The 21,227-nt window shown below is 40.8% G+C and overlaps 2 protein-coding genes across 2 annotated transcripts in view; both read left to right on the top strand.

Moving 5' to 3' along the window:
- The window catches only part of LOC115624083, a 73,053-nt gene extending 55,206 nt beyond the window's left edge, over nucleotides 1-17,847 (top strand). Inside the window, exon 8 of the mRNA XM_030518676.1 lies at nucleotides 16,311-17,847. Coding sequence (XP_030374536.1) covers nucleotides 16,311-16,531 — 221 coding nt within the window. The 3' untranslated portion in view covers nucleotides 16,532-17,847. The remainder of the gene's footprint in view (nucleotides 1-16,310) is intronic.
- On the top strand, nucleotides 8,019-16,448 carry LOC115624104 (box A-binding factor). The gene is made up of 2 exons (XM_030518699.1): nucleotides 8,019-11,389; nucleotides 16,311-16,448. Exon 1 carries the CDS (start codon nucleotides 8,420-8,422, stop codon nucleotides 10,895-10,897), a length of 2,478 nt encoding a protein of 825 aa, XP_030374559.1. The 5' UTR covers nucleotides 8,019-8,419; the 3' UTR covers nucleotides 10,898-11,389; nucleotides 16,311-16,448.
- Nucleotides 17,848-21,227: the final 3,380 nt, after the last annotated feature.

Here is a 21,227-nt window from a genome sequence, read left to right as displayed (position 1 = left end):
TACATACATACATGTGCTGATTACAGGCATGAACATGCGGCTGAACTAACAAGTGGCAAGGAAACAAGATGCGCTTTCTTTCACAATCTTGTGCAGTGTTGCATTACACAGATTGTTGTTGTTGTTGTTGTTGTTATTGTTGTTGTGGTTATTGTTAGCTGTTGTCCTTCGGCTGTGAACTAAATTGGCAAGCAATCTAAATTGCTTGCGCATTCAAGCGTAATCATAAATCAATTAATTGAAACTGTCAAATTACATTGTAAATACAAACAACAAGGATAGCAGCAGCAACGAAAGAAATCTTTATCTTAGGCTATGCGCCTGATAGCAACAACAAGGCGAACTTTACTCGCATACTATAGTATACTTATATACATATACAATACAAGTATATGTATGTATGTATTTATTTACACACGTCAGAAATCTGCCGAGCGGTTTGTTTGCTTGGCTGGCTGACTGGCTGACTGCCTGCCTGCTGCTGGCCTGCCTGTAATATACTTGTATGTACGTGTGTGGCAAGTTTCCATTTCGTGTGCGACCATTTACAGCTGCGCCTAAAGCAAGCCACAAAAATGTTTATATACATATGTGTCCCAACCTAATACACTCGCCAGACACTGCGGTAATTTATGGAGTGCGAGTGTGACAGCGACTGCGAGTACGGCGTCATTCGATGAGCCATTGGGCCTGAGCTGCTGGCAGAGTATTTGTTTTTTGCCTGACTTTGACTTTCAATTTATTTATGGATTTTGTATCAATGGCCCCAATGCAAACACTCTTTAATAAATAAATATACGAGTATTCCTACAAATAATTTCCCCTCCCATAGTGTCGGCGATGTTTGGCAAAATAACGCAAAGTTTTCGGATGCAAACAACATTCTCGTAAGAATGTATGATTATGAGTATGGGGCTTTTTTTTAACCCTAGTATATTGCAGCGGGAAAAAAGATATTATTTATTACGTTTGATTCGCATTGAAGCAAACTTTTGCGAGTCTTCCGCCGTTCATCGAATAAAATTTTAAATTATAGACATACTATACATATGTGATGCTCCTCACATAGCATAAAGGATATACTATGTATATCAGGCCCATTGGGAAGGCGAGAAAATTTAGCTATTCGTTTCAAATTATTGACTTTTTATAAACGAGTCCACGCTTAATTCTAAGAAACCTATAATTTTAATTCCAACTTAACCTAACAATTTATTTAATGACCTTCCCAATCTGATGATATAAGTAATATGTATAATATCTGTGCTCTTGTTCTTGTTCTTAGAGTCGTGTAATCTTTGTGCAGTCAATTATGATTAAGCTTGGGGAACAATTTTCAGGAGAGTGGTGGCAATATTTCAGCAAATCGTTTCTCCATTACAAAGTTTCTGGCTGCCACATTTAATATACATTAGACTAATTGAATTCGCTTTATGCGCACTCGTCTGCCATATGCCATAGCGACCACAATTAATACCACATACTTGTACACTCCTGCTGGGTGTAGAGCCAAGAGTAAGAACTTAAACAACACTTAAATAACAATTTAACATAGTCTCGGCGAATTTATGACCATTTTCGATAAACAAAAGTTGGCGGAAGTGCGCAAGGAAGAGATGTTGGAGAACAATACAGGAATACACTGACACACAAGCGATAAACAAGAATAAAGACAATAAGTGATGACACGGGCAGCTAGTGGCCAGTAACCAGTAGTCGACTGCTGGACAATGAGGAGGCTGGAATGGCGGAATGGCGGCAAGGGGCGAGTGGCCAGTCAGTTGATAAAGGAGCAAAGGCAACGCCTTCTGTCTTCTGTAGTTTCCTTTTGCGCCGCCATTTGTTTGTTTGTTTTCTTTACTAGTTTGTTTGTGTCCCAGATCCGGCTTGTTGTTTGTTTTTGCGAAATTAAACTTTATGCCCTGCTTTTCATTACACAGGGCTATGCTCGACGGTATTAAAGTTGCCGCAAAACACACTATAAGTGAAATAAAATGCACTTAATAGCCTTCTCTTGCCCCAGTCTGCCATATTCAGTCAAAGTCCTGCCCACGCCCTAAAAAACTTACACTAATCTTCCACAGTAAAGCCAAAAACTAAACAGCTTGCGGTCTTGTAAATTCATTTAACAAAACTGTCTAAGAATTTGGCACTTATTTTATTTTGCTCTTGGTCAATGAATTTGCGCAAAAGTTTGCAATTTAGTTCAAGCTCAGGCCACTTTTGCTCAGACTTTGCAACTGTGGGAGCTTCGGCAACAATTCATCAAAATGCAAGCAACCAGCGAGGGCGGGCCATGGCAAGGCAACGAAGGTTGCTCGAAGGTTGCCAGTTGGTCAAGCACAGCAGGCCACTTCACTTTCATTCGACTGCCTCTGCTGGTTTTACAAAAGCTTTGTGCTAAGTAGGCAACAATACTCCCACATACATATTGTACGAGTATAAAAAAATAAAAATGGCAAACTTTTGGAAAATGCCAGGGAGAAACAGAAACAGAACAGAACAGCAACTAGACAGAATGTATATAAATTTTTGTCAAACTGTGAAGCAAAGAATTCAGGGCGTACATTGAATTGTTTTACAAAAGTTTTTGTGCAGTTATTTAATTGAATTCGCCACCGAAGGCGTTGTGGCTGGTGAAAAGTTCATGTTTTTGTACGCTCTATATTCATTTCTTTTCCATTTCCACAAGCCGCATATCGTCTTAGGGAAATGTTAAGCGTTTCTTCATCATGTAAAGTTGGTCCGAAGGCCAAGGCACAGAATTAATGTGGCCAACAGTTTGCTGCACTTGCAAGGCAACCATTTGAAACTTTTTACGACTGTTTATTAAAGCGGCAAGCACGCACAATGATCTTAAGCATAGCCGTCGAGTGCAAATGCCTGGCAACTTCAACAATTCAAATAAAATGGAAATTTTCAAACTCAAAAAACGAAAAAGAAACAACTCATGTATGGCGTGGCACGCGCTTTTTCTTACGTCTCTATGCCTTGCTGCTGACAGGCCGCCGCAGCCGACGCCTGCAACAATAAGCGCCGCACTGTGATAGTGGAATTTATTTTAAAATAATATTGCATAACTGCAGGCGATGCTTTCAGAGGCAGCATCCCCTCTGCCATCATGCCAACACCATCCCCCGACATAAACAGCAACAACAAAACTTTAGCATGCTCTGCTTTTCGGGAAAAGCGCGTGCAAAAGAAAACGAGCTTGGCTGACTTACTGACATACTGTCTGACTGACTGAATGACTGACTAAGTGAATGAGCAGCTGCATGTGAGCGTGTGAGGTCGAGGAGTATGTGCTTTTAATGCTTTTAATTGTGCAACTGAGCCCTCGAGTGTGTATTTCGTGGCACGGCTCAACAAAGAAAATGTAACATGCAGGAATAAAAGTCTGATTTTATTCTTGTGCGCTTCGAAATCATTCGCTGATTGTTGTAATTAATTATTAGAAAAGCTGAAAATAGTAACCAATTGGTAGCACTAGTTTGTGTATGGAGATCAAATTATTACTGTATAAACGCACTTTATCCAAAAAATATTGATATATATTACACAAGTATACGTTGTGTACGAAATGCTCTAAATTCAGACCATTTCCCACTATTGTTTGGAAGTATTGTTTCCCTCAGGTATTAAATGACTTTTGATTTAGACTTCTTCAAATAGTCAGATTTAAAACGAAATCAAATCATTGAGAACTCAAAAACCGCTAAGATGTAATCGTTATCTTGCGCCGCAACCATAAGTCCTCCACTGCCATCAACAGAAGTCACAACGTTGTCCTTGTTTAATTACACATTTGGTCATCCATGACTGTCATCCGCGGCCCATAAATGAAGCCTCATCGTCCGCTAACAACCTTCCTAAAATACTAATTGTGGGAGGAGTAGTGACTAAAACAGATGTGCAGTTGAAAGAATATCACTACAATTTTCAACTTCAATTCTCTACAGTCCGTTGTTGTAATGTTCGATTATTGTAGACTTAGTTAATCGAAATGGGATAATCTTGTTTCACAAATGGTAGCAAGAAGGGCATACTTGTAATTCATTCTTCCACCAACACTATACAACAATAACAATCGGCGCAGTCAAAACTGTTTTCAGTATCTATATAACGATTATTTTAGTTATCAAACAATAAAAATTATGTCTAAAATATATTAAAATATGTGACCCACCAAGCTTGAACAAATTGACATTACAATCAATTAAATGATTGTTTTTTCAATCCAATTAAATAATTTAATAAATGGCAGATTAGTCGTGATTATTCATCCAGTTGTTAGCTCTTTTATCGAAGAAGATGAAATAATATTAACTACAATTTCATTTGGCTTGAACAAATTTAAACGAATTTCAAGGAATTGCGGCAAATTGGTGGATTTAGAATTCTCAAAGCTTCTTCCAATTATAATGGGACTATTGATTTTGTGTATGCTCTTCTTTTCAACCCGAAATCTGAAATTTGTCCGAAAATCGTATATGTATCCATCATATACGAGTAAACGATCCAGTTCGGGATTGTAAATTGCAAAATACATCTGCAGGCATCATTTTTTTATATACTCCACCGATGCAAGGTCTCAAATTATGGAAGCTGTGTGTACTTTAGTAAGAAAATCGCGGAATATCTGTGAAACCGAATGGAAACACCATCGAATTAATTATATTAAGTGACGTCTACCGCACACACGCATACACATATTCACACTACTCATACACTTAAAGACACATTCGATTTTGTAAAAGCAACCAAGCATATAAATTCCTTAATGCCAGCTACATCGGCAGCATCGGTTTCCCTTAAACGCAATTAATTGTTCACACACTCTGTCTGTCCGCTTGTCTTTCTGTCATCGCACCATCGTCAAAAGTGCGTGGGCGTGTGCTTAATGCCACTTTGATTTTCACACCATGCCGCACTTAACCAAATCAGAGCTGTTAACGGTGCCGAGTCATGCCCAAAAACTCGAAGGCGTGCGCTTAATGCCCCTGCCTGGATCTGTTTGGCCACTAGAAGTGTGGGCGGACTTCATTACGCACGTATAGTTGTTTAAATTGCTTTTGTTGTCATTTTGAAATGTTAGTTTTATGTTAATTAAGCATTGTTTATGGCAATTAGGGACGCCCCACTTGTGCGTGCGTGTGAGTGTGTGAATGGAGCTTGACAGAAGCAACTGGGCTTCGAACATGTGGGGTATGCTCAGACTTTAATGGCAGGCTGGCCGATCCAGCTGGAAGCAAAAAGTACGATAATCACTTGTTAAACATTACTTTATAAACTATATTCGGCTAGGACAACTAACTATCTTGTATACAAAAAAGTGAACTATTAAAATGGTAAGCCAGCCAGCCATTACCACAAGCCAGCAGCAGCAACTAAATTACTGTGTCGTTTTTGTAAAATTGTTGCATAGTCACAACTTACTACCCACAGTTTTGTAATATCGTTACGTAGGATAAAAACAAGCAAAACTTTAAACGTTTTGTGTCTGTACTAGCGAATGTTTCTCCACACATGAAGCTTCATTTCATGCAGAGACACTATTTCAATCATAATTAATATAATAATTTAATAATTAATATATAATATAAGTAACAATAAGAAGTGCTATTGCAAAGTTTAAATGTAGTAGCCTAGGAAAGGCTAGGAAAGATGTGTAAAACCGACCTATAGTGCATCGATATTTAGATTCGCCTGGCCGTGCTGTTTTTTAATCCATTCTAATAGTTACTTGGTCTTCTGTGAGTTACAAATGTAGCCAGCAGGCACATTGAATGGTAATAAGTGCAATGTGCGTTCACAATAAACAGGATACCCTATTGCAATGGAGCCATTAGTGCAAACCAAAACAAGGAGAGTTTCGTTTCTTTCTTCATATTTAAAAAAACTATTTCTCTCATTTACAATCAAAGATATCACGAAAGTAGGCAACATATTTTTTCAAGTGCATGAATCTAGCTATGAAGTATATTTTTAGACACGTCTGCGAGTCCTATATCAGAAATTAAGCCAATTTCGTATGCCAGTGCACCCATATCACTGCCTGACCGTTCTTAATTGGTACGACATTTGATACAATGCCAAATTTGATGAGTATTTTTGCGAATTTCGAGTATTTCGCTTATAACATAGGTGAGCATCCCAAAGACCTACGCCGTTTTCCCAAGCAACCGAGTCATGTTCGTGCTGGCTGGGAAACACACGAAAATACGCAAACATGCTGGCGGGACAAAAATTCCCGACATATACATATCAATATATTAATGTACAAATATGTACATACATACATATATCTGTATGTGTCACAGAGCTGTGTATACATATATCGCAGGCTTTCGTTTAAAAATACATATAATTTCACTTAAGCTCGTTTAAAAATATTTAAAGTACGTGATGTTCACAGTCTTCTCTGAATTTTGGGCACAAGCGTGCACATACATACTACGGACAGACAGACAGACCGATATATCACACACACAGACATTTATATACATAGTACTACATAGATATGTGCATATATGTGTAGAGGCAGAGACTGTGACTCACCTTTTTTGAACAACACGAAACTTTTTAATATGTTTAACTCGTTTTGGGTCTCGAACCGCAGAGCGTTTTAATTTTTAAAATACCATTTAGAATGACTACAAGGCCTAGTCACACACACACACACACAGGTGCAGAAGAGCGAAAGAGATGGAGAGTAGGAGATGAAAAAGTAAGGGAGAAGTGTGTCAACTAGCGCTCATCCATCAATGAACACTGAAAAATTAACCCACTGAGTGACAGTCGCCGGCGCGCACAGCCCATTTGTCTGTCCGCCAACCAGCTAGCACAGAGTCTGTGGCCAATAACCAACCGCATGTCACTTTAAATTATGCAAAATGCTACAGAGACTACCGTCAAGGTAGTGGCAAAGGGAAAATGATGAATTATGTTGGCCCAAAGAGTTGAAGCGTAATGTCCCTGACGACATTGACGACCACTGACGATTTGTTTGCCGTGTGGCCATCGTGGCTGTTCCATAGATTAAATTTGATTATGGCACATTAAACAGCAGGGCACCCGCTACGTGACTGCCCATAGCTATCGGGGCTAGGGAATTGCGTACATTTTAAGGATATACTATGTACTTGTAGTATATTGGCTTATTGTTTGAGCAGCAATTTGAGCGGACTCGACTTGATTCAATTTGTAGAGCGCTGTGATGATTTTATTACTCTGTAACACATTTGTTGGCTTTTAATTTCAAGCAACTGCCCATCAGCCACCAATCACCATTCCCATTGTGCACCCCCCAACACCCACCAACCACTGCCCCCTCCCCACACAGCACTTATCCAATCAGCTTGCTAATATGTACTTCTTCACGTATATATATTTTTTTCTTCTCTACTTCTAGTTGTGCTTTTATATTTGCAAACTTTACTGATTAAGTGAAAATTAAAACAAAAATATATATCAACAACAACAGCACATTTTGTAACCCTCAAAGTAAGAACGTAGATGAGCAAGGACAGGAAATATCATCAAATACTCATTTGAATTACAATAATAACAACAACAACAACAACAATACCAGCAACCACATACACAATGTGACAATAAAAGAGAAACAAATTAAACAGTTAAAAGCGACAAAGCAAAGTAGCAAAGAGAATTGCAATTGCACTCAGCACTCAAGCAAAAGAACTCACGAAAAGAACACAAAGCATAAGCAAAACAAAACAAAACAAAAAGCAAAAGCACCTGCAAAGCAAAAGTGATAAAGAATCAAATGAAACGCACAACAACAGCAATAAAACATAGTTCAATAGCAGAACACAAGAACACTACCAGTAGTCTCTGAGAGAGAGAGCAGAAGCAATAATTTTTACAGCTATAGCCTACACAAACACACACACACGCTTAACTCCAATTTTAGTTCTTACATATGTATTTGGCACACTGTTCTTAATTGTGACCACACGTATACGTATACCACTATGTCTTGCTAAATGTCCTAAATGTCCTGCACATCCACACAGCACCAAGTGTTTGTGTTTGTGTGCGCCACCACATTTATATCCGTGTCTGTGTGTCTCCCCTGCCCGCGACACAAGCTAACCAAGTCAGCACAAATTAGTAGAGCACCCTCTGCCACCCAAAAACCACCACTAGAACCACTAGAACCACTAGAACCACCAGAACCACCAGAATCACAAGAATCACAAGAACTGTCACCGCTAGCACCGTTATCTAAGACGCCTAACTAGGTGGCTACAACGCTACCAGCACCGGTCCGAGCCGCAATCCCGCGCCCAGGTCAGTGTCAGTGTGATTACCCTCTTCCTGCTCGAGCCAAATCCCACATACCAGCACCACAATTGCACATTACTACCATAGATACCCACGCCAGTACTACTACCGCATGGAGCGCGGCACCAGCGGTGGTCAGCAGCATGAGCAGTACCACCAGCATCAGTCGCGCCAACATCATCAGCAACAGCAGCAACAACACCACCACCAACAACAGCACCAACAAGGGCCGGGCCAGCACCAGCATGTGGTTGCCGTTCATAGCTATGATCCGTACATGACGTCCGGCGCCGCGGACGAAGAGCACACGGCGGGCTCGTCTTCGTTTGACAATCCCGCCACCAAGAAGAAGCCACCCAAGCTGAAGGCCATCCATAGATCCCTCTCTATGGCTATCGACAATTATGCGCCATTAGGCGAGCAGATGCTGCTCGACGATGGACTGATTATTGAACAGCCGCTGATCCACCGCTCGGCCTCGCCGTTGCCCTTGCGCTCGGCTCCGCCGCAGACCCTAGCACTCCCAGCACAACATCTCCCACACCCACACGGTGGCGGGGGCGGTGGCAGTGGTGCCGTTTCGCCAGCACTCTCTGCACGCCAACAGCACCACCACCAACAACAACACCACCAACAGCACCAACAGCAGCAGCATCTGCACACATTTCAGCATTTGGCCGCACAGGCCGCTGCTGCGCGCCACCACCAGCATCCGCACCGCCAGCACACGCACTCGAGCTCCACCAGTTCGCCTACCTCGCACTCGCATGCCGTTAGCCCCGTCCTGGGGAGCAGCAGCTCCGCAGCAGCGCATCAGTATCAGCAGCATCAGCCGGACATCTACCTGGTCAGCAGCAGCAGTCTGGGCGAAGATGTTGGCGGCGGCGGTGTTGGCAGTGGCATGAGCCTAGGGCATGGCCTGGGGCGATCCCCGCTTGGCGGTAGCACATCACCGATACAGTTCATCGATGTCGATGATATGCTGCCGCCATCAGCGGCTGTGGCTGCAGCTTCGGCGGCATTTCGTGCACACGCCGCCGCCAGCAGCAGCGGCAGCAGCGGCGCTCTGCACACGCACCCGCTGAAGAAGAACCTGTTCCGGCGCTCAGACACTATTGACGTGCATCCGTCTGCCAATTTTCAGATGAAGAAAACGCATTCCTTCCACGCTCAACAAGATCCCGCCGCCATGGAACAGATACTGCAGGCTAGTTCCGCCTCGGCGGCCTCTAGTCGGCGCACCAGTTCGGTGCGCGCCAACTTTTTGATGCCGGGACCACCGGCGGGCAAGGAACTATCGCGTTCCCCTTCACCCAGCCGACGGGGCTGTCGTTCGCATCGATCTTTCAACGATCCTGCGCGCCGACCCAGCACCAAACCGGACTCGGTAGTCGAGTCCCAAATACGTCATCCATCACTGAATGACGATGTAATGGATCCATTGGATGGTCGTCCCACCTCCCTCTTCCCGCAGTCGAATTTGTCACTGGAAAACGAGCTCTTTGTTGAGTCGAGATCGCGCAGCAACAGTCACACCAAAATGGAGGATCTTGGCGTTGCTGATATGGCGACTGTGCAGCGTCTTCGCAAGAGCTCTGGCTCCTTCGAGGAAAGCGGCGGCACCGTCATGGCCGGTCACAGTGCGACCCATCCGCCCTCCAGCTCGAACAGCGTGAAGCAAAAACGTGAAACGCACCCGCATTCACGGCAACAGAGCACGCACAGCTTAGAGCTAGACGGAAGACCATCAACCTCAAGTGCCGCACACACCTTGCAATTGCACAGTGCCGCAGCGGCGGCTACGGCTGCGTACCACTTCAAGCGTGGGGCGCAACACGGACGCTCGCTTTACCTCTCGCCTAGCAATTTAGAGGAGCTGACTGTCCACAGGCCGGGAGTGCTGGCAGCCGCAGCTGCATTCCAAGGCACAAATGCTAGCGCCAGTGTAAAACAGGCCAAGGCATTGCATAGTGCGAGCATGAGACTCAGAACATATCGAGAGACTCTGAGCGCATCGAAGAAGTCGAAAAGCTTTATCGGGGATACTGGAATGCCGGGACCGAGCACCATTGGCTCAGCTGGCGAAGACTTTGAGCTTACCTCACCCCACCGACGCAACAGTCGTCCGTTGTCCACGGCCGTGCCAACCGCGGGTGCCAGTCTGGACGAAATAAAACGCAGCCCACGTCCAATATCGGCTGCAGCCGCTGCCTTTATCGACGAGAAGCGACCTTCTTTCGAACGCAAACCCTCGTTGACCTACGAGCTTAGTGACGCAGCATTTGCCGCGCAGGTTCTGCGACCCTTTCATCACAAACTGGCCGCTGGCCGGAAGGCCTCGGTGAGTGGGGGCTCGCATAAGCTGAAGAAGAAGTCGTTGAGCGATGACACCGACGAGGATGAGGATGCTGATCGTAAGCGGAAACGCATCGTCTGCATAGTCCTAGCCACCGTACTCTTATGTTTGGTGTGTGCCAGCATTTTCGTTGTGGTTGTCACCCTCACCTCTGGACAGAGTCAATCTGGCAAGAAGACGCATTCGTTCAGCAGGGATACACCGGTCCACTACACGGGTATGCGACCATCATGAAGTGCAAATGCAACAACTACAGCAACACTAAGAACTACAACAACAACAACAACAACAACAACAACAATAATAATAACAATAACAATAATAATAATAGGAACAGCCACTATTAGAGACAAGCACGTAGTATTGACACTCATCGTAGGCTTCGTGTGCACAGCGCTCGATAAAATGCAAAGCAATCTGAGACGTTCCAACCCATCGATATTCAAATCGGTTTGTTTCGACTCTATGCTATTCAGTTCTAAGTACTATGCTTTTGCTTCCCATGTGTGCGTGAGCGTGTGTTTTGTACATTCAGCAATCAATCCGCTTAGCCAATCGATGTCGGCTAATTGCTACGGCAACGAGCACTTTTGTTTCTACTTGCATCAAACGTGAGCACTACAATAATCTCCTCAAATAGCCACATAGCCAGAGCACCACCGCCGCGACCACATCCTCTCGACCAATTCAGCAATTGCAGCAAATGCTACACACAAACACACGCCTGTAAGTAGGCAGCATCGCCATGATGTTTACGTTTTTGCCAGTCATTCGTTCTATTATATTCGCAAATCATTTACAAAGAAACATTTTTGCGTGCGCTGTTGTCAAATAAAGCACACAGACACGCGAATACACACACACACACACATGCAAGCACACACATATACATAAATGGACGTACAGCAGAGAATAATAAACAACGAGATAACTATCACATTTTCAAAAAAAAACCTAAGCCATTTACTGAAACCAGAAATTGATCGTCGAACATATAATCGAGCATAGGCCTTTTGTTGGCAGTTGTTTGCGCCCATAATTCTTTGAAATTCGAATTGTGTTGTGTAATAATGATAAAAAAAAAGAAGAAGTTATCTCACTGTTTGCATGATTTTTAATCATTGATTAATTATCATTAATTGCTATGGCTTATATGCCTTAAAGTAAACTCTTTGAAGAATGAGGTGCAATTGTAAAATGTGCTTTTGAACTACTTAAAGATTCTAAAACGATTAATTTAGGTAATTAGTGGCGCTTAATAAAATGTAAATATATTTACAATTTTTGCCATTTTTCTCTGGTACTTCACGACCCGGTGAGTTCCAAATTATCAAATGCACATTGCGTACCAAGTACCGGGTATACTATGGACATGCTCGAAAATGTTTGTAATGCTATCCAAATGAACAAACAGCCTGATTACCAGCTTGAGCTGACAAAAGCCTCAGAAAATCTCGAGCATTACATAACTGACTAACCGGCCAAGCACTAACGTTGACTCACCGACTCACTTAGCCTTACTTTGGCTCGCCAACAAATGCAAACACACGCACTCACACATGCGCCGGCCATAAAAAATTATACTTACTTTGGCTTTAATGACTTTGGCTGCAGGCTGTCGTGCGTCGACAAGCCACCTCACCTGCTGAAAGGAGAAGGGAGAAGGCAGTCAGGCAGGCAGGCAGGCAGGCAGCCAAACGCAAACTAATCAGCACGGCCGATGGTTATGGTTGCAAAAATGTGTGGCTGTGTGCGTGCCTTCGTACGCTTGTTGTGTTGTTTGGCTAAGCACAGACAATGGCAACGGGCTAACAGTACCGCTGCCAACCAACGACGACAACAGCTGACCGACACACACACAAACGCTCACTCACACCCACATATAAATATATACATACACATGTATACTCGTAGTTACAAACGCATGCCCGTCTGAGCAGCCTGAACATTGCGACCGTAGTTATCATGCTCACTTTTTCATACTTTCTTTTAATAGTTTCGCTGTTTGTTTGTATCAAGAGGCGCGCGCGTGTGTTTTTTTATTATGTGTGTGTGTCTCTCTCTTTCAGTGTGTGTGTGTGTGTGTGTGTGTGTGTGTATGTGCACACGAAGCATTATAACGGTGCGGTACAGTTGGTTTTATGTTTTTATGTGTGCCCAACAGACAGGCACACTTACACTTATTTACAAATATGCACACACACAAACACACACACACACACACATGCGCATAAGCACACTCACACACCCATAAGCCTTAATTTTACGTTTACGACATGAAACTAGGTTACTTTTTCATCTGCCAATGTACTCGCATAAGCGTGTCTGTGAGGGAGAGTGCAACAGCAACAATTGTTTATTGTTGGCAGCGAGCTCCGCTCATGTTGGTGACATTGCCCGCTCAGTTGGCTTCATGGCCTTGCTTTGAGGCAGCCTCCATGCCTGTGAACGTCACTTGGCGAGGCAATGCCCACGTGACCATGCGACTAAAGCAACGACAACATATTAAAACGCATTATGTGTGTATTTGTAGTATGTACGGGCATATGCATGCATTTATGGGTGTGGATATTTATACATATGCGTGTACGTATAGTATATGTGTTGATTCAGAGCTCACATCGCTACAAATATCAAAAATAAATTGACAACTTCAATTGCCAAATGGTTGCCTATGATGGACAAATATAGATCGATCTGGGAAATGACAGGAACTCCTTAAATATTACCTATACGCCCAGTAAGATAACGAAATTATGTCAAATTCATCATCCTAGAGCATCCAAAGGAAACCTGCCGTTTGGATCTAGTTTTTATCTAAAGCAGTCCACGTTTTGAATACATTTATTATTATTTGTTGTCGTTAATTTACATTGAGCATTTTATCGTTGACCTAGTTGGAAAATAATTCTTGCCACACCCAATGATTTTAAATAATTTGCTGTCAAAAAGAATAAAAACATTTTCTCTCAGCAGGATTTAAAAATAACATAGCATACTTTATGGCATAAATAATTCACACCAACACTGAGAACATAACTTTAAATGTTACAAATTCACGCTTAAAATTAAAGTACTCTTTAAAAAACTGCAAAATAGATTACCAAGCAACTAATTAGTTGTCGGGGGGCTTCTGCTCTTTTCCACAAAACAACCACGACAGCAGGAGCTACAACAACAACAACCCAAGTAGTTACACACGCACATGATGCTGCTTTCAACGCCACATAAATAATTAAGCAACAAGAAAGACAAAGAATGCACATGTACAGCTACAGCTACAGCTACCTACCTAGGCACATACAGATACACGTGCACACTCACACACCTACGCGTATGGCCATTCATGGCACATACTATACAAAGTTAGACGCTTGCCGGGAGCTGCAGCTATGAGCGGCCATAATAGCTGTTAACAATTTAACTTGTTTACCAGTGGGAAAGTTATATGTTAATTGGTCTCAAATAGCCCACGACGCAGGCACGCACACACAATCGGAGCATACATGTCGCTTCCACATGCTGAGTAGCTGCTATTTACTAGAGCAATAGCAACAACACGGCTCCACGGCATGTGAATAATGGCTGGCATCACCTCTAGGCCTAACCGCTAGTACCCCATACCCATCGCCATTCGTGTCCCCATATTCGCCTCCGGCCTGCCAAACACACATTAACACGCCGTACTCGTACATACGCCTCAGATGCCATACAAAGGCAACAGTTGCTGCACAAGCAACAGCAACAGAAGCGGCAAGAAAAACAACAACACTCGACAGAGGACGCTCTGTTTGAGTTTGGCTTTGAGCTGCACTCCTGTGCATTATGCGTTAGTTGCCGCCTCAAAAGGACATGCATGCGCATGGTGACGAACTGGCGGGGTCACTCTTAATTTAATGCAGGGAATGCGTTTAAAGCGTACATTTTTGTGGCCGCGGGCTTGTCGAATATTTGTTAGGGCTTTATTGCTAATTTTTCAATTTCAGCAACAAATTACTTGAATGCTTGCATTTATGTATGCTTTTCGCAATAAAAAGTAATGCAATATGCCTCTATGCCACTATTTTTTCCCCCTTATTTTTGTAATATTTGGCGTGCGCCTGCAAGTATGCGAATGGCACGCCATCGTAGCGCAAGAATTTTAATTAAATTCCAGCAACTGCAATTCATTGTTGAAGAGCAACTATGCGCTAGTTGATGCAACAGAACAAACAGCTGCATTATTTTGCATGCAGAGGCGAGATGGTCGAGTTCAATGGACAAAGACCAGGCCGAATCTTCTTATTAACAATAAAAAAATGCGCGCGGGGACAGCAAACATTTAAAATACGGATTGTTTCAAAAAATTGTAATTTTTACAACACACGAATAAACTCTAGTGGGCATCTTGTAAACAAAACATCAAAATTATAGATTTCTAGTAAGTGCAAGTAACTATACATAGGAATTCGAGAATTCCGGACTCAGCCTTTTTTGAAACTAAAGCATTCATTCAAGCGAGACAGTTGGACATATATCCATGCTGATAAAGAGCAATATCCTTTAAGCAATATCCAGTGCTCCCTTCTGCCTTTTACACAGATTTATGCAAACATAATAAATGTCCTATTTATGCTTTAGCTGCAGGGCGTCCAAAGATACTTTGTGTTACATGGAAAAATGTGGTGCGGGAAAAGTATGTACAGCAATTAACGAAGAAAGGTTCCAAAGGCAGGCTCATGAGTTCATTTGGAACTCAAGGTTTTCGTTTGCTAAACAGAAAATTGTTCGAAGCGAATCTATTACAGCTAGATAGCATTTAGAGCATGAACAGGTGCAATAAACAAGCTTCGACAAACACACACACATATATATATATATATATACTGCACACTATGGAACATGAATTGCAGGAAGTGCGGCAACGAGACATCAAGCGAAAAGAGGACGAACTCGGTGGCCAAGCAAATATGTGCACATGTGATTGATTGGCAAACAAATTTTGACACTTTCCCAACATGCATACATGTATGAACATGCTGATAGTGACTACAAACAGCTGCAGCAATAACCGAAGGGTTGGGGGGGGGGGGGGGTTGTTGTGGAGGGAATATGGGAAATGATGAAGCTTGTCAATTCTTTTGCTGTTAATTAAAACTGCTGTAAAATGCACAAAAGCATGTAATACACACAAAACGGCCGTGCAAACATTGTTGAGTGCGCGTCATGGGGAGTTGTAGGAGGTTTGGTTGTGGGTGATGTGAGATGATGTGAGGGGGATGAGGGATGTGGTTGGGTGTTGTGTAACAAAACAAACGAAACTGTGTCAGCAAACGAGTCAGTAAAATGTTAAACTGTGCTTAAAGTAAATAGTCTGGATTGATGAAAGTTATATTTAAGAAATTCATCAACAGGCATTTACTTCAACTGCAGTTTAAACGAAAAGCAACAGTGGGAGAAGAACGTCGTGTCCTAATTATTAATGATGATGATTAATTATTTAACGGATTTGAAACATCGCGCCTCTTAGCTATGCAAGCCGTTCCATTAAAGTTTGTAGTTTAAAGCCATGCCCTGCCTTTGCTTATTACTTATTCACTGCCATTATTATATACGACAAATTGTTAATCCACTTCTACCATTTACTCTCCTCCCCTACCCGGTGCAGTGCGTCAAGAAAACGAAAGGATTATTCGCGAGAATTTAGAAAGAACGCGCATGATCAAAAACATGACCGAACACACGGCGCTCCTGGGCCAGCAGAGGCAGCAGCAGCAACAGCAACAACAACAGCAGCAGCAACAACAACACTATCAGCATCCTCAACTGCAGCAACTACAGCGAGGAGCCGGCCAGGAGGAACAGCTGCAGCAACTGCAGATTCCATAACAGAAGCTGAATATTTATGAGCGTGACAAGCGTTGGCGTTCATCTGACAACTACAACTGAGCCACCGAAGGAGCGTTCCAGCTGGCCAGCAGGACAAGTTTGTCATAAACAACAAGCACAGCTTCGGCTTCTCTTCTAGTCCCAGCTCCTGTTCCAACTTAGACTAATGTTCCAGGTTCAGTTACAACTATGAGTCTTCTATATATGTATGGGCAACAAGTACCGCAAAAGCTATACCAGATATGAATAAATAAAACGCGTGCATGCTAAAAATGGCGCAACCCACCCATCCACACGCATATAGACACGGACACACCTGCATAGTAGTTTGTGAATTGCGGTTGAAAAATAGCCTGCGTCTGATACAATCCCTGGTGTGTTTATTTGCCTCCTAGTGCTACTTCATCCTCATTTCTTTAAAAATGTCATAATTCATTTTCCTCTTTGCTCGCAAATATATTTTATATTTTTAACGGCAATTCCTGTGAAGGAAACAAAGGGAAAATACATATAATAGACGCAGCCCCAAAGCTATACGCACAAATCATTTTTTTAGCCAATAACAGGCGCCATATCTCGAGGCTAGTACGACAGCTGGCCAACCCACAGATGGGAAAACAATTTGACGAAAAACGAATGTTCGTAAGCACAAGCAGCAATGGAAAATCTTAGCCTAAGCATAACGGGTTTGTTTTGTATGTATTGCTATAACAAAAACAACAACAATACTTAGTCTAAAAAATATTTTGCATTAAGAAACAAATCAAAAGTGATCCAGTTTAGTTGTAAGCAAGAGTCTACAGTTAAGTTCGATTGATACCAGGTATGTCTACATAGCATTTGAAATGTATGTACTAAGTATATCCACTGTTACGGCCATGTTACGAGTAGGAAGCCAACTCCTTAAGTTAAGTATATAGCCCCGCGTTCAAAAAATAAGAACCAAAAGCATCGTGGTAGACAAAGGTTTCGCATATGGGTGTTTCAAGCCTGGTTATTTGCTTGTTAACTAGTTTGAGAATTTAATAGCAATATTTGAAGAAGGCACTCTAAAATCCAATTCTACTATAATTTCCATAATATTATTATTTCAAAAATAATTTTGTTGCTTCCTTAAATATTCAGCTACATGGGTGAAAACCTCTTTACGTTTTTTTTATCTACAAGTATAACAGCAGATAAGGAACCTTGCACACATTTTTGCTAGGTTTACAGGTTTAAAACATTCAAAAAGACAGAGAAACTTCAAGATTCCAACACATCAGTAATTTAAAGATGGTATTATGAGAACTAATCCATTTATTTTTTTAAGCGAAATGCGTTTCATGATAGCCATTCAATATTATAGCATCAGATAATAAAAATGTAGCTGTCTGTCTCTCCACTAAACTATTTTTCCAAACACCCATTTGCTTACTTTTCATTCAACAACCTATGACCTTCACTTGCCTGTCAAATATTGAGAAAACATGCAAGAGCTGTGTCCCAGATTGAAACAGTTCTGTAATCAATTCTATAACAATCGGCAGAATGTAGTCGGTATGTAAATGTATCTGAAGCAAAGTTGTAAATTGAACGTACTCGTAAGTAAATGTTGAAAGAAAATTATGTTCGAGTAAGAAAAAATGTAAAAATAGGAAAGCAATTCAGAGTGAAACCAAATGTTGCTCAAATGCGATTACAGTATTTCAGTTAAACGCTATATACAATAAATTTATACACATACTCGTAATAAAGAAACTTGCATACACTCAACCGTGTCATCTTGACTTGATTCGCGGCATTCTAGGGTAGGTATATGCCAAGCTGCAAGGGTAGGGGATAAATTATAGTTGAATAGCGAATAAAAAATGAATAGAAAAACTAAAACTTATTGAACGATATGAAAACTGGTACTTAATACTGCAAAACGAGCTTGTTGTCGAAATAATTTTAAAGTTAAATTAAGTTCAAACACAAACTGAAAGATGCAACCAAATTGTTCAACGTGCAATTGTAAATGAGAAACAGAAACTAAAACAAAATAACATACAATTAATGTATGTATGTTAATGAATGTTGTTAAATGTTTTTAGGTGTTCAAATGAAACTACAACTAAGCCAGGTGAGGATAGACCACATATGTATGTACTTAGGTGTGTATGTAGAAGCAGTTCTGGTGCTTCAACAGTTTGCTCGACCCACACGTACTCGTATATATACACTACAAGTATATATGTATATGATTTAAGAAATTTAGTAATTAATTTGAGTTTATGTTTGCAATTTGCTTGAAGCAAATTTCTATCGGTTTCAGCCACAAATGCATTAAAGGTTCAACTCAAGCATTACAACCAGTTCGAATGTATTTGCCCAACTTGTGTTGCCGTTGTTGTTGCTAATTACATATATGAACACACACACACACACACATACATATGTACAATAAATACAAAAAAGCAGGTGAAACGCTCTCGAAGCCGGGAGCAAGGACTGCAAATTGAAAATTCGAGAAGGCAGAATGAAAAATGTGGGAAAATTAATTAAAACACGCATGTATGTACGATTAGTTAAAGACAGACCGAATTTTGTGTAAGAATGTGCCTAAATGTAATGTGAGATACGCGTATGTAAGGATGGTACACTCTCACACTCACACGCACACGCACACACACTCTTACAGGCAGACAGTCAGTCAGACAGACATACAAGTAATAGTGGGATGAGACATGGAGGAATATTTACTATAAAACTATACAGCATAACTCGGTGTCAATAAAGTTTACTGCTAGTAATATAATATTGTAATTGCATTCATATAGTCATTTTTGGAAAACGAATTCATTCGAAACAAAGTAAATTGAAAGCTTTAAAGTAGCTCAATAAATTTATAATAAATTAATAAAAATTCAATAATGAAATATTTACTATTATAATAGATACTTAAAAATGATTTACACTCACACACACACAGAGACATACACAAACACACACAAAACCAGGCAAGCCAGAGTTATGTAAAATACTCAATTGGCAAGTGCATTACGCAATCAATTTCACTTTCGACAAGGCCAAAAGAAATTTGCAAAGAATAAGGAAACATTTATTATACGAGGAACTCAATACAGATTTGTTGGACGAAAGTGATAATATTTATTGTAAAAACTCAATTCGGGCAACTCTTTGCTCAATAAATCGAAGATAAAAACAAATAATACATTTAAAAAAAAAAATCAAACGTTGAAGTACTTTGTAATTGCATTTGTCAGCAAAAAGTACATATATATAGTATATATATATACATAATATGTTAGACTAATTTATTTAGATAATACATGCTAAAACCAAATAACTATTATTAATTACAGTTAGCTAAGTATATAAAATCTAAGCTGAATTATTATACAAGCGAAAAAACAACAATTGATACGATGAAATCAAACAACAACCATAACATAAAGAACAACAAAACGAAAATCGATTTACATTTTCGGAATCAGCAATCGTTTCTCAAATCAAACTGCTCTTGAGCACCTTTGTAGCCTTTGTATGTGAGACTCTGAAGCCCCAAACCCAGCTGAGCAATTATTTACAAAGAACACAAGAAGGCGCAACTGAGACAACTAAAATGTAAATAACAATAACAATTGCAAGTGAATTAGAATGATGGAAGCTTACGTAAGGCAATGCTTAAAACAGAAAGTAAACAATTACTATAAAACTAGACGAATTCAAACACAAATACACATAATATATACACACGAACACGAACACACACCCACACTCACACACACGCCAAACTTAAAATACATGCCTGCAAAAAGTCAACTTTAACTGTTAATTGTTGCTAAAAATCAAAAAAAACAAAAAAAAATAAACAGATTTGTGCGCATCAAGCGTTTTATTCATCAAGAAAGAATGTTGAATTAAAACAAACCACTAAATTAAAAAAATAACGTAAATCAAATTGTGTCACCTGTGTAGTATATCAGTATTTGTAACTGGAACGTATTTAAATGCAAAATAAGAGAATAAACGTAAAACGAAACTTGGAAAAAAAACCAATGAAATAAACTGAATTTACAAAAGACTTTCTCATTTCTTTTAACATTTTTAGCTGCATATCCTTTCACCCTGTGCCCGAAGCATACACATCTAGTTTCTTCCAAATTTTTTGTAAAGAAAGATTCAGGACTTGGTGGAATCGGAAGACGTATGTGCATAGAAAGGGAACATAATACTGGCGCAACATGAACATTGTACAATGAGTACGTCCAGCGAGTATGTTTGAAATACAACTAAAAAGGTGCATTGGAACACAATGTTTTTTAGCATTGACAACCACCCAACTTTAAACAAATTTATGTTATCGAATCATATGGCCGCACAGAAATACCATATGGATTATTATCGTTTAGCCGAGACACAAGCCACGGTTTTCTGACAGCACGAACGACTCAGCTGACGTTACTTTCGATAACCTGCAGTGTTGCCACACAGTTAAAAGTAGTACAAGAAAATGGAAACTGCAGTTTCGATTCTTGTTTTATACATCTATTTTTGTTAAAAATAATGAATAGTAATAATAAATAACTGATTTTTTTCATCAGTCAACAGGAAACTATATAGAAACCACTAGTAGTTTTGCGTGTAGAAATCGATTTCTTAATTTCACTTAACGTTAGGTAATATTAAACCCTGAGGGTCCAAGCAGGGT

This window comes from Scaptodrosophila lebanonensis, unplaced genomic scaffold (genome assembly GCF_003285725.1).
Source record: "Scaptodrosophila lebanonensis strain 11010-0011.00,11010-0021.00 unplaced genomic scaffold, SlebRS2 tig00000001-arrow-pilon, whole genome shotgun sequence".
In the NCBI taxonomy this organism is placed as follows: Eukaryota; Metazoa; Arthropoda; class Insecta; order Diptera; family Drosophilidae; genus Scaptodrosophila; species Scaptodrosophila lebanonensis.
The sequence above is the reverse complement of the archived record's forward strand: the minus strand, read 5'-3'. Positions and strand labels throughout refer to the sequence as shown.

Coding starts and splice junctions, on each gene's coding strand:
- LOC115624104 (XM_030518699.1), top strand. CDS start 8,420: ATGGAGCGCGGCACCAGCGGTGGTCAGCAGCATGAGCAGTACCACCAG.